At 47.7% G+C, this 13,945-nt stretch overlaps 1 protein-coding gene across 2 annotated transcripts in view; it reads left to right on the forward strand.

Moving 5' to 3' along the window:
• The window catches only part of MEIS1 (Meis homeobox 1), a 181,345-nt gene that overhangs the window by 2,915 nt on the left and 164,485 nt on the right, over nt 1–13,945 (forward strand). For both annotated transcript variants that reach the window (XM_089519207.1, XM_089519208.1), the window contains 5 exons: nt 1,249–1,475; nt 4,013–4,154; nt 4,651–4,701; nt 5,374–5,424; nt 7,088–7,234. In XM_089519207.1, the coding sequence (XP_089375333.1) occupies nt 1,249–1,475; nt 4,013–4,154; nt 4,651–4,701; nt 5,374–5,424; nt 7,088–7,234 (618 nt within the window). The remainder of the gene's footprint in view (nt 1–1,248; nt 1,476–4,012; nt 4,155–4,650; nt 4,702–5,373; nt 5,425–7,087; nt 7,235–13,945) is intronic.

A 13,945-nucleotide genomic window follows, 5' to 3' on the forward strand; every position in this document is an offset into this window, starting at 1 on the left:
CCCTGAGCCGAGGCGAGGAGGTGGACTTTGAGAGGCAAAGATCTTGCAGTCCCTTTGAGACTCACTGCAAGGAAGAAATTGGCAGCAGGAGCTTTCCTAGATTTCAGCCTACTTCCTCAGATGCATTTGGCAAAGACACTACCAGAGAACCTGAAACCACAATTCAATCCAATTGATGTTTTGGTATTTATGCGCAGGGCTTCCTTAGGAGTAGGAGAGTTCAGGACAGGATCAAAAATCCAATGGGTTCCCCTCTCCGACTATTCCCCCTTCTATCACTTTTCTGGGGGAAGGCCTTCCCTTCTGGCTCCCCTATTTAGGAAAACCCAACAAGACAAGCCGAAAGAAGCCTTCCCCATCCCTTGCTCTCGGGCGAGTTTTTCCCCCTCCCAAATGGGCGCTTTCTATTTTTAAGCCTGGCACCTTGGGTCTCTGCAAATATCAGGGACGGTCCTCAGGTGCCCAGCGGGGTAAACTTCGCAAGCATTAAAAATACAAATAAAATTAAAGGATGGGAGAAGGAAGCGGGTCTCAATCCACGTGTTTAATCGGAGGGTGTCCTGGTTAGAACTTTCTGTTGATAGAATCATAGAAGAGTTGCCAGAAGCCCGTCCGTCTGCCACAAGGATGCGGTGGCAGCAGGGCCTTAAAGGGAATGGAGGGGGGCAAGTGAAAGGTTGAAAGGACTTTTCCAAGGGCTTGCAAGAGTTGGGCTCTGGCATGGAAACATGGTGTACATACTGGGAAGGGTTTGAAGCCAGGCCTTTAGCGGTGGGTCTCTCTCTCTCTCTCTCTCTTTCACACACACACAAACACACGCACACACGAGAGAGAGGTCGAAGGCTTCCATGGCCTGCATCCATAGGGGTTTTTTGTGGGTTTTTCGGGCTCTGTGGCCATGTTCTAGAAGAGTTTATTCCTGAGGTTTCGCCAGCATCTGTGGCATCTGGCATCTTCAGATCTTTGTGATCTTTCTCTCCTTTGAGAAGATCTTCTCTGAAGATGCCAGATGCCACGGATGCTGGCGGAAGATCAGGAATAAATTCTTCTAGAACATGGCCACAGAGCCCGAAAAACCCACACAAAAAAAAACCCTATAAGGGTCCTCCTTCGGGCCAAGCCGGGGGCCTTGGTCTCTTGTGCCATTGGGACCTTTGGGACGCGTGTGCCACTGGGGTATGGTTGGGGAGAGCTCCCCTTGTGCCTCCTGTGCCCTGACCCCTCTCTGTCTTCTTTTTGCCCCTGCAGTACGACGATCTGCCCCACTACGGCGGGATGGACGGCGTGGGCATCCCGAGCACCATGTACGGGGACCCCCACGGGGCCAGGTCCATGCAGCCGGTCCACCACTTGAACCACGGGCCTCCCCTCCACTCTCACCAGTACCCCCACACCGCCCACACCAACGCCATGCCCCCCAGCATGGGATCCTCGGTCAACGACGCTTTGAAGAGAGACAAAGATGCCATCTATGGGTAGGTACCGCCCGACGGCCCCAGCTCCAAAAAGCCTCTCGCTCTTTTCTCTCTCCTCCTATTTTCCCTTTCTCCTTCCCTTCTTCTTCCTCTTCTTCTCCCACGAAAACGAGTGGCACCGCCGACGTCGGTCTTTTGGCTTTTTTTGTTTTGCATTTTCCGTCTGGGATTGAGCCCTGGCCGAGGAAGAAGTTTGGAAAGAAAAAAGGCAAAGGGCCTGACCCATAATAATAATAATAATAATAATAATAATAATAATAATAAGTCGACCTCTCTGGCCCTCGAAAGAGGCAAGCATTTCCCTGGCCGAAAGAAAGGAGGAGGAAGACACTGACAGAACCTGTGTTGATCTATAGCTCTCTTTGCAACTTCCAAAGAAATATTGGGGGTGCTTGGGTGGTTATTATTGTTGTTGTTGTTGTTATTGTTTGGACCACAACTTTTGGGGGGAGAAGATTGCAAAACCTGGGCTAAGGAAGGAAGGAAGGCATAATAATGGCAGGGAAAAATAAATCAAATCCCAGGACTTTTGTTTGAGAGTTAATCTTTTCAGGATTTCAGTAGTTGAGATGTGAGGAATATTTTAAAGGTTTTTTAAAAGCTTTAAAAGTTTGAAAAGCAGCAGCCCACAACTCTCTTTCCAAGTCCCAAATGTGTGTGTATGTTGTCCCCCCCCCCCCCAAGAGGCAACTTCAGGGCTAGTTTCCGAGTTGCACCACGCTTCTCTCTCTTGAGCATTTGAAGCCTCTCCGATGCGGGAATTTTTAAACAATACTGTAGTCTCTAAACGGTGGGGTTCAATTTGTCCCCACTTCCAATGAGTTCACTTCCAATGAATTCAACCCCCTTTTAGATCCAACTGAGTGTCCTTAAATGTCACAAGAAACGGTCGGAAATGAACCCGAACCTTTTTCACTTGTATTTTTATTTTACCAACAACGACCAAACTTCTTGCAATCTAAAGGAGAGGTGGTTTCTTTTAGCTCTCGAGACCCGAGTTGGGGAAAGAAGTGCATGGTAGAGCCCTGGCAAAAGGGTCTTGATGTGGGTCTGCTAAATGGCATTATTATTGTTGTTGTTTCTGTTATTATTAATAACAAGGAAAGGGGTCTTGATGTGGGTCTAGTTCATGGCATCATTATTGTTGTTATTATTATTAAAACAGGGAAAGGGGTCTTGATGTGGGTCGGCTTATTGGCAATATTATTATTATTAACAGAGAAAGGGGTCTTGGTGTGGGTCTGCTTAAGGACATTATTATTGTTATTATTAACAGGGAAAGGGGTCTTGGTGTGGGTCTACTTAATTGCATCATGATTGGTATTCTTATTCTTATTATTATTAATATTATTGTCTTGACGTGGGTCTGCTTAATGACATTATTACTGTTGTTGTTTCTGTTATTTTTAAGAACAAGGAAAGGGCTCTTGATGTGGGTCTGTTTAATGGCATTATTATTGTTATTATTAACAGGGAAAGGGAGCTTGTTGGTGTGGGTCTAAGTCAATGGCATCATTATTGCTATTATTATTATTAAAAACAGGGAAAGGGGTCTCGAGGTGGGTCTGCTTAGTGGCATTGTTATTGCTGTTGTTTCTGTTATTAATAACAGGGACAGGGGTCTTGGTATGGGTCTAATTAATGTCATTATTATTATTATTATTATTAAAACACGAGGCTCCCCCTCCTACAATCTCTTGTATGGTAGTGCACTGCCTGCTGTCTAACTGGGGGGCGTGTGAGGGTCCCTTGGCGAAGAAGTTGCCCCTGGGACCCACATTTAAGCGGTCGGAGTCTCTCTCTGGGGCTAGTCTGGGTAGATTAACAACAACGACATAAACAACAACAATAACAGCGATGATGCCATTAACTAGACCCACACCAAGACCCCTTTCCCTGGTAATAATAATAATAATAATAATAATAATAATAATAATGCCAAGTAACTTTGCCAGCAACTCACTCCCAAATCCCAAAATCAACCCCCTCCCAAAACACACACACACACACACACACTCTCCCGTGATCCTCCAAAACCCAGCTGCTGAAAGGGGAGGCTTTTGAGTTGGCTTTCTCTTTTATTTTGGAGTTTATTTTATTTTAGTTTAGTTCATTCAAAATGGCTGCTAGACCCAGGATGGGTTTTTTTAAGCTCTGACCACAAGTCCTCTGGCCAGGGCATGCCCTTCTGTGTGTGTGTGTGTGTGTGTGTGTGTGTGTGTGTGTGTGTGTAAAAAGGGATAAAAAGGAGAAAAAGGTTCCCCTCTGAAAGGGGCTCGGGGCCTTGCGACTTGGCTCGGGAGCTGCGCTTAGCGAGGCCAGTGCATGTATGTGTGCATTTGTCTATTTGTGTGTGTGCAGAAATCCTGGAGGGGAGGAAGGACATGAAGGGGGCAGCTGGAAAGGTCCCTTTGGTGTGTTTGTGTGTGTGTGTTTCATTCTCCCCTTGCAAGTGAGGGACCTGCTCTAGGCCTGTTTGGTTTTCGTGTTTTGTGACGACTCTTCTCTTTCTTTTTCTCGCTCCCTTTCTCTTGCAGGCACCCCCTCTTCCCCCTCTTAGCACTGATTTTCGAGAAATGTGAACTGGCGACGTGTACCCCTCGGGAGCCCGGGGTGGCGGGGGGCGACGTCTGCTCCTCCGAGTCCTTCAACGAGGACATTGCCGTCTTCGCCAAACAGGTCAGAGGAAGAAACAACACAACACAACCCAAAAGCAGGAAAGCAGGAAAGCAAAACCTAGCCATGCCTATATGTACCCTGGAGTGTGCAAAAATGAGTGGTGGTGCTGCGATGGGGAAAGGCAGCCCCTCTAAATCCCTTTTACTAGGGATTGCAAGAGTCTTCCCTAAAGGGACTGGGAAGAGATTACTAGGGACGGTTCTGATCCAGTTCTGATCCTCGATTTTGGCCTTGAGAGAGAGAAAGAGAGAGAGAAAGAGAGAGAGAGCCTTCTTCTCCTCTTTCCTCTCTTCTCTTCTCTTCTCCTCTCCTCTTCTCTCTTCTCCTCCCTCCCTGCCTTGCTGGGAGTATTTCTGCACAAACCAGCAGCCAAGGTTTTGGCAGCCCGAGCCCACAAGTGTCTTGCGGGAAAAGAGAGCTAAAAAGGCAAGACTTTTCCACACTTCCAACCTCTCTTTCTCTCTCTTTTTTATTTCTTCCCCCTTCCCCTGTTTAGATCCGAGCGGAGAAGCCTTTATTTTCCTCGAATCCCGAACTGGATAACTTGGTAAGAGTTCTGCTTTTTCTCTTTGGACGCGTAGTTTCTCTCTGTATTTGCGTGTGTGTGCGTGTGTGTTAGTTTTTTTACCCCTCTCTCTGGAAGTCTAAATGATTTTTAAACCCAATTTTTAATCTTTAAATGATTTTCCAAGGCGAAACCGCGCGGCCGGCAAATGCGATCCCAAAGGAATCTGACTGCCACTATATTACCTATTTCATTTTTAACGGCGGTTCTTTTACCTCTCCTTTTCAGCCCACTTTGGGATGGAAAGGGAGGTTGGGGATGAAAAGGAAAGGAGCCAAACTGACAATATGTATAGTAACCTAGTCGTTTTATTATTATTATTTTAAGGAAAATGAAAGATGAGTTACATCCATTGCAAATATTTTCCCCCTCCCCGCATTTTCCAGGCTCTCTTAGTCAGCCGATATTATTACTGAATAGATCTGAAATAAATATTTATGGGCTGTGTAATTTAAGCAATTCAAAAATATAAACTGTCATATATTTTTTTCGTGTTAACTAGAATACAAAGCCACTGTTAGGAAGTTTTATAGTGTGGTTGTCGTAAATTAACACAGAGATCTAGATCGCACTTGTAGCACACAAGCTTTAAACGGTGGGGGGGAAAGAACAGCACCTAAGTTGGAGAGACATGTTTGTTTTGTATCTTTGCAGATGATCCAAGCCATACAAGTATTAAGGTTTCATCTGCTGGAATTAGAAAAGGTAATTCTCATTAATCCTCTCTCACTCTCTGAATTTCTGCATTTGCCCCCCATTGCCACGAAGTTGAAGCCTCGGCAGAATTTGCATAAATGTCTTTCTTTCTGGCAATTAGTGTCAAGACCAATCACGGCGTCCATTTCTCCTCGCAGTTTAATTACAATTCCAGCCACTAAAAATCTGGATCACTAACGCCTTGGCCTTGTAGCCCTCTTTTACTACCTTTGTAGGAATAAGTTGCCAATTCCCGCTCCATCCGATGATATTGGAAACGCAGGCGGGTAGTTATTTTTGGTCAAAGGACTTGCTTGAGTTTTCAGTTAGTCTTCATATATATATATATATATATATATATATATATATATATGGTTCATACATATATGAACCATCTGCAGGGTCACATACAGGGCACGAACTGCCCTGTAACGTTTTTGTAGAAACAAGCCAGAAGTTGCTCATGCCTCCATTCCTTGCCTCTTCTGGAACAGAACAACACAACAACCCCCAATGTCTCCCCGAAAGGACCAGAAAGCTGTCTAAATTTATGCATAGCAATAATAATAATAATAATAATAATAATAATCTGCATGTGAGCCTGTTTCAAAATAGCCCTGATCTGAAAACTTTTCACTCTTCCACTAGCAGAAACCCTTTCCTCTCCTTATCCTATATGTATTGATGATGATGATGATGATGATGATGATGATGATGATGATGATGATGATGATATCTGCTGGATGGGGCCCTGTTTCAAAATAGCCCTGGTCTGAAATCTTTTTGGCCTTCCAGTGTCGGGACGCCTTTCCTCTCCTTACCCCATATGTATTTATACATCTCTTCACTTTATACAGTACATTTATTTTTAGGACCAGGAATAGTTCTGCTGCAGGCCCTATAGAACTCTATAGTTTGGTGTTCCGTTTCGTTCCTCCTTTCATAACGGAGAAGTCTATAATAGGGCCTGCAGCAGAACTCTTCCTTGTCCTAAAAGTAAACATCTTTGGAGAGATTTATAAATACGTGATAAATATGGGATCAAGAGAATAAAGGCGTTCCAGATTTTATTTTGCTGTTTAACATGTGAAAGCACGAAATGGGCTGGCTTGGTGCTCCCCCCCCATCCCACCCGAAGAAATCTCTTTCCATTCCCAATGGAAAGCCCTATAAGTTAGGTGACAGTGCCTTGGCATTTGAGGTCATCGATGGATATCATGCCCTTCATCCCAGTGCATTCATGTTCCATTGGGACACGGTCACAATGCAGGTACACGAACTGTGTGTACCATTTGTGTCCTAGGATTTTTTCGGGGGGGGGGGGGAGACATAAGGAGGGAGTTAAATAGTTTCCCTTAAATGTCCCTCCATGCTGGTCATCCCGCTAATGGTCACAGCCCCGAGAAGCAGATGAATTTCGCACGGCTGTTGAATCCGTTGTAGGCTGCGAATCATCTTGTCACTGTCAATTTTCGGGGATATCTCTATTTTGCCCGAAAAAAGAAAGTTATTCTTAATTCTGGGATGCCTCTCGAGGGGATCATTGCGGCGTCTTTTTGATGTCAGAGGAGGGAAGGGGAGGGGAATTGATTGCTTCTTGTCAATTTCACTTAAAGGGCTCTTGATTATATGTTGGTTTTGGGGTTTTGTCCCCTCCTGCCCTACAACGCAGGTACACGAACTGTGCGACAATTTCTGCCACCGGTATATTAGCTGCTTGAAAGGGAAAATGCCCATCGATTTGGTGATCGACGACAGGGAAGGCGGATCCAAGTCGGACAGCGAAGACATCACCAGATCGGCGAATCTAACAGATCAGGTATGAGGATCTCCAACCTTTTTTATGTTGTTGTTGCTGTTGTTGTTCCACCGCAGATCCGCTCCCTGGGTCACTACGGACCCCCTTCCTTTTACTTTATTTTATCCTTCGCATATGATTAAGTCCCTTTTAGACACGTTTCCATCGAAATGATGAAAAATAAATTTGAATAATGCGGCTATTATGGCTTCATTAAGGCTTTTGCTCCTGGATCCGACCTGGTGGGAATGTGCTTGGAAAAAAGCATCGCCTGCCAAACTTGACCTGTTCCTTGTCGCTTTTCATTTTTGTCTTGATTTTATTGAATGGATTTATTCTTTTAACGGCAATGGAAGTGTTTAGGCGTGAATCTAGGGCTTCGGGTTATAGGGATGTGGTTGTTTTGGGTGGGGGTCTAGAAGGAGGAGGAGGAGAAAGCAGACAATCCCAGAGAGGTGGTCCAGGGCAAGAAGGCCGGGAGGGTCGGGGATCTAGCCAAAGCGGGCTGTTTTCTTCTTCTTCTTCTTCTTTCTCTCTCTGCTTCATTAGCCTGCCTTGTCAGTTTGCCTTGGCCGGGAGCTTGGAGATCTCAGTGAGCCTGGCTTTGTGCTGCAAAAAGGGCCCGGGTTTGATTTGGCTTCATAAAAAGAATACTCAAAGGGTGACTTCTGCTGGATCTTGTTGTTGTTGTTGTTGTTGCTCAAAAAAAGGAAGCTGCAGGAAGAAGGATCGTGGTTTGTGTGTGTCGGAGGCCCTTTGGCTGGCATCTCTGCCTGCTCTTGGCTAGGCTAGGCCCGCCAGCTCTGCCTCCCCGGCCCGAGTTGGCTTTGGCTGTTTCAGGGAAGCACGAGTGTTTTGTAGGGCGCCAGAAGCACTCCGAGAGGGATCGGCAGGGATCTGTGCTTCTAACGCAGCACTTAGTGCCCCCGTCAGTCCATGGCGCGGGGGTTGGCAAGGGCCAGGAGAGTGGTTTAGCCGTGGTTGTTGTGGTGGTGGTGGTTGTTCTTTTGCAAGGAAGCGGAGTCGTAGGAACTGGGACGCTGGGGAGCCCGAGAGGCCATCCAGTCGTGTCTCTGTTTTCCCCACCCCTCTGAACGCTCACAAGTCGGGGCTTTGACGCCGCTTTGCCTGGCCAAGAACAGCACCGAGATGGGGTGCCAGGGTTATCCTCCCTCCCTCCCTCCCTTTGACCTTTCCTTCCCTCCCTCCTTCTTTGCTTCCTTCCACCCTTCCTTCCCTTCTTCCTTCCTTCTTCTGTGTGTGTATGTATGTATATATGTGTGTGTATCTCTCTCTCTCTCTCTCTCTATCTCTATCTATCTATCTATCTATCTATCTATCTATCTATCTATCTATCTAGCCATCCATCCATCTATCCGCCTCTCTCCCTCCCTTCCCTTCCCTTCCCTTCCCTTCCCTTCCCTTCCCTTCCCTTCCCTTCCCTTCCCTTCCCTTCCCTTCCCTTCCCTTCCCTTCCCTTCCCTTCCCTTCCCTTCTTCCTTCCTTCCAACCTTCCTCTCTCCCTCCGTCCTTCCACTTTCCCTCCCTCCCTCCCTCCCTCCCTTCCTTCCACTCTTCATTGCCTTCTTCCTTCCTTTCCTCTTTCATTCTCCTGTTCATTCCCTTTTCCCTTCCTTCCTACCTACCTTCCTTCCTCTGTCCCTCCCTCCTTCCACCTTTCCTTTCCTTCCCTTCCCCTTCCTTCCTTCACTCTTTCCTTCTACTGTTCCTTCCCTTCTTCCATCCATCCATCCATCCTCCCTTCCTCCCTCCCTCCCTCCCTTCTCCTTCTCCTTCTCCTTCTCCTTCTCCTTCTCCTTCTCCTTCTCCTGCTCTGGCAGTGCCCTCCTTCCAGGGAAGGGATGAGCAAAGGCTGCGGAAGAGTTAGAAAGGCGACGCTGAACTCTGGTTGTGGGTGAACCCTGAACTTTCCAAAAGTTCGTCGGGAGAGAAAAATCTAGCACGTGAAGGGAGTTTTAAACTTCAAAACACACTGCACAAATAATCCAGTCTGAGATCGCTTTAACTGCCCGGCTCGGGAATCCTGGGAATTGTTGTGGTCCCGGAGCTCTCGGACAGAGAAGGCTCACTGTCTCACAAAGCGACAGTTTCCAGAATTCCCTATCGTTGAGCAGTGTGTTTTGGGCCAGGATGGAGATCCGTAACTCTCTCTTGGACTTGGCCTCGGTTTCTTCCCTAGTTAGCAGTTTGTAACCTCTCTCGCTTTCTGTACATGTGTGTTGGATGCGTAAGTAAGCCAGTAAGTAAGTATGTAAGCCAGGCCTCTGAAAGGCAAGAGGAGGGATGGACACGGGTGAGAGATGCCTCTCTGTGGAAGACAGGCTCTAGTGAAACCCCCTCCGACCAACAAACACACACATTTCGCTGCCGATGAGGAAGGCTCAGGGAGCTGTTGCTGGATTTTAAAAAAACAAATTGTCATCCAACAAGTCGAACTAGAAAATGGGTTTCTAAAAGCTCCGGAGTGACTTGGTAGAGAAAGCTATTTGAGCAAATTACAAGAATCGCCGGAGGCCACGAAGGAAATCAACACTTTAATTGCCTCCAAAATGAAGATTTATACCCCCACATTTCCCCCTCATCGAATCGTTGTTTTATTAAAGTGAAAGCTAAAGAAGGGACGGGATGGGGCTGCTGTTGTTTTCTAAAGGAAAGAGAAAAAAAAGAAAAAGATTGGAAGTGGATGCTGGGCCCATTCATAGCTGCTTCTTTCCTTCTCTTCCCAGTTGAGGGGGATGTATGGAAGAAAAGGTTCAGGACACTATGGAAAGGGCTAGCTCTAAGTTTAGCGAAGAAGCTACAAGTGTGGGTGACTCTTGAGTCCATCCACACCGGGGGAAATAATGGGTTTTGACACCGCTTGAACTGCCATGGCTCAAGGCTATGGCATTCTGGGAACAGTCGTTAGTTTGTGACATCAACGTGGAGAGCTCTGGTGCCACAAACAAACGACCATTCCCAGAATTCCGTAGCCTTGAGCCATGGCAGTTCAAGCGGTGTCAAAACCCATTATTTCCCCCGGTGTGGATGCAGCCTCTGTGTGTGTGTGTGTGTGTGTGTGTGTGTTGTGATTTGCAGCTGCGCAGAAAGTGTCACCAAGGCTGCGGGGTCCTTCCTGGAGGCTCTGGGTTGCCGCTTCCTCGAGGGAAAGCCCTGTGCTTTTACATATGTGTGTGTATATATGTATATATCTGCATGCATATGGGATGTGAGTGGAACTGGCAACATTCCCTGGCCTTCTTCTTGCGAATGTGACTTAACCAGTGCTTCCTTTGGCCCTTCTTTTTTGGGGGTAGCCCTCTGTGAGGCCAGGGGATGAAACCAAGTGTCCTCCTTTTTCAGGACCTGCCCTCCATTCCCCTCCTTTCGGTCCAGGAGGAGTTCCCAAAGGCCCTCCATTTGGAGGAGGGTTTGGAGGGTCCCCCCCCCCCTTGGTCACGTCCTCCCTTTTTTCTGGCATGTCCTCCCTTTTGACGGTGAGGGCCTCTGTCCCTTCTGTCCAGGCCACTAAACCGAAGTTCCCAAAACTGAGGGAATGGCGGTGCATTGTGAAACCTAAATGCCTGGAGTTTGTGGGGAGTGGGAGATGGAGGCCTTTCTGGGAGGCAAAGGATGAGGGGAGATGGGAGGCAAGATAGGAGGCGAGTGAGGAGAAGAAGCGCCTTTCCTGTCAGAGAGGGCTTCCTTTCCCTTCAGGGCAAAGCCCGCCTAAACCCTCAGGCAGAAAGCCCCCTTCACCCCCGACTTTCTGAAACCAAGCTGCATTTCCAACCCAAGGCGCCTTGGGAGGGAGAAGGCGCCTTGTCTCTTTCTTCGTCCCTGGAGTGGTTTCTAGGGTGCCTTCATATTTTGGCCAGGGGCCTCCCCTGCCCAAAGCGGTGGGGAAAGGGGTCAGCTGTGAGGCAGGGCCCTCACAAGAAAAGGCGGGCTTGGATTGTTTTCCAGTCAGAACAACGAAGTGTTGGCTTACGAAACCAAAAACAGAACAGCATGGCGAACAGAAAGGTCTAGGAGGCTCTTTCCTAGACCTTTCTGTTTGCCATGTTCTCCTTTTCCAGGCCACGTCCTCCACTGTCACCTTCTCTCCAGAAGGAGCTCCAACATGTCCTCCTTTTACAGAGCACGAATGAGTGTTTATAGAGAGGCCAGCCCTCTCCTCCTTTTCCCTCCATTTCAACCTTCAGTCCAGATTCAGAGTTTGCACAGTTTGTTTCTTTTTTAGTGGGTTTTTCGGGCTATGTGGCCATGTTCTAGAAGAGTTACACGGAACATGGCCACATCGCCCGAAAAACCCACAAAATAAACTATGGATGCCGTCCAGGAGAGCCTTCCACTTGAGGGAGTTTATATATTTCTAGCAGCCTTTTGAGCTTTGCTTTTGGTTGCACGGGAGATGAGAATTCTTCCACTGAACCACCAATGATTACAATTCTGGTTTTCAAGTAATCCATAAGCAATAATGTAGAACAGTGTCTTCCCTGTTTTGTTTTGTGGAGAGGCCAGTGGGGAAGGGTCTCTCCGGGGAAGGGCGCCTGGAGGCCTGAGGAGGGCCGGAGGGAGAGAAGGCTTGGTTCCTCCCAGGGAAAAGAGGGCAAGGAAGGGGGGGCCGGGGTCGCCCTCCTGCGGAGCTTTAGTCCAAGGGGTCCAAGGAAGACAAGGGCCGGGATGGGAAAGCACCGCAGAGGGAAGAAAGGAAGGCCCTGAAGGCTCCTTCACCCCCAGCAGCCTTGGGCAGCCCTGGAGAGCTCCCTCTCGGTGGGAGGCCGCGTGGCCTAGTGGCTGGAGGGCTATAAGGTCCAAAACACGCTGCAGAAATAACCCTGTCGAGGCCTCTAGGGAACCCTGAGAACTGTAGTTTATTGTGGCACCAGAGCTCCCTGACAGAGAAGGCTCCACGTCTCACCAAACTACAGCTCCCAGGATTCCATAGCATTGAGCCGGGGCAGTGAAAGCGGCCTCAAACTGGACTGTTTCTGCACTATGTGGTTTGAACCTAAGACTCCGATGATTTGAGTGTTGGACTGCGGCTCTAGAGACGAGGGTTCAATTCCCCCTTGGAACAGAAAAACCCTACTGGAAAAGTCACACACTCTCAGCCCTTGAGGATGGCCATGGCAAGCCCCCTCTGAGGAAAGGTGGCCAAGAAAACCCTATGCCAGGTCTGTCTTAGGCTCGCCAGAAGTCAGAAACGACTTGGGGGCAGACAGCAACAAGCAATAGCTCTCTTTGGAAGCTAAAGCAGCCAGTTTCCAATCCTTGAATGCAATTTCAGACTGGGAAGTTCAAACCCTTCGCGAACTATTCCCAAGCTTGCAAGTGCTGCTTGAAACGAAGGCCCCAGAAATGTCAAGGGATGCTGGTGCCTAATATGTAACTCTGCCCTATGGTTCCTGCAGAGCCTTGCAGGTGAATGCATTAAAGCAGCGATGTCCAAACTCTGGTCTTCTAGGTGTTTTTGGACTTCATCTCCCAGAAGCCTCAGCCACTTTGGCCAATGGTATGGGATGCTGGGAGTTGAAGTCCAAAAAACACCTGGCGGGTCAGAGTTTGGACATCACTGAATTGTTATAGTTGTTGTTGTGTGCCTTCCAAGAGTTTGCAATTTATGGGGACTGTATGGGGAAAAACCCTGCCATGGGGTTTTCTTAGCAAGATTTGTTCAGAGGGAGTTTGCCCTTGCCTCCCCCTGAGGCTGAGAGAGTGTGACTTGCCCAAGCTAACTCAGATCTGAAATGCATTGCAGGAATAACCCGGTTTCGTACCGATTTAACCTGCCCTGACTCAATGGTAGGGAATTCTGGTGTTTGTGAGACATTTCGTCTCCCCTGTCAAAGAGCTCTGGCGCTACATCAAACTACAAGGTCCCAGGATTCCCTAGCATGGAGCTAAGGTAGTTAAAGTGGCCCCAAACCGTATTGTTGCTGCAGTGTGTTTTGGAGCAGAGTGGGTTTTACAGTGGAGCAGGAATCCTTCTAGGATATGATGATTTACTTTGAAGAAAGTGGGCTGCAGGTAACAGTTGTAAGGTCCCATAATAGAAGAAGAAAAGATGGAAATAGGCTTGAGTAGAAGTACTTTGCTGAGAATTGATGGCTGACACTAAGCTTGCTGTGAGTTAGCTGCTTCTTGCTCTTTTTGAAACTCCTTTTTGGGATTGCTTTCAACCCCTCCTGAGATCCCCCAGCTGCCCCTTTGGAGCCAAACCACAGCAGAAGCACAGTGGTCCAAAACACACTGCGAGAATCATCCAGTTTGACACCGCTTTAACTGCCCTGGCTCAATGCTAGGGAATTCTGTGAACTGTAGTTTTGTAAGGCATTGAGCTTTCTCTGTCAGAGAGCTCTGGTGCCACAATAAACTACAGTTTCTAGCATTCCCTAGCACTGAGCCAGGGCAGTTAAAGCAGCCTCAAACTGGATGATTTCTGCAGTGTGGACTGGACCTGTGCCCCAGGTGCCCAAAGGGTCTGCGCTGAGACTGGTTCTCAGCTTGGCTATCATCAGTCCCAGGTAAATTTAAATTTTAAATGCTGACGTGGGTATTATTATCCATTAATATCCACAGCATTCCTGGAACCAAACCACTGTGGATTTTACTTCAGCTGCAACTGGGTTATGGATCAGATCATCCTAGTCCTGGTGACATGTTCTTGGAAGTACAGCTAATGAATTGCAGTGGAATTATTTCCTATGAAGTTGACTTAGGACTGCA

The sequence above is a fragment of the Sceloporus occidentalis genome, unplaced genomic scaffold, assembly GCF_023333645.1.
Source record: "Sceloporus occidentalis isolate IW3139 unplaced genomic scaffold, rSceOcc1.0.p SCAF_4, whole genome shotgun sequence".
Lineage (NCBI taxonomy): Eukaryota > Metazoa > Chordata > Lepidosauria > Squamata > Phrynosomatidae > Sceloporus > Sceloporus occidentalis.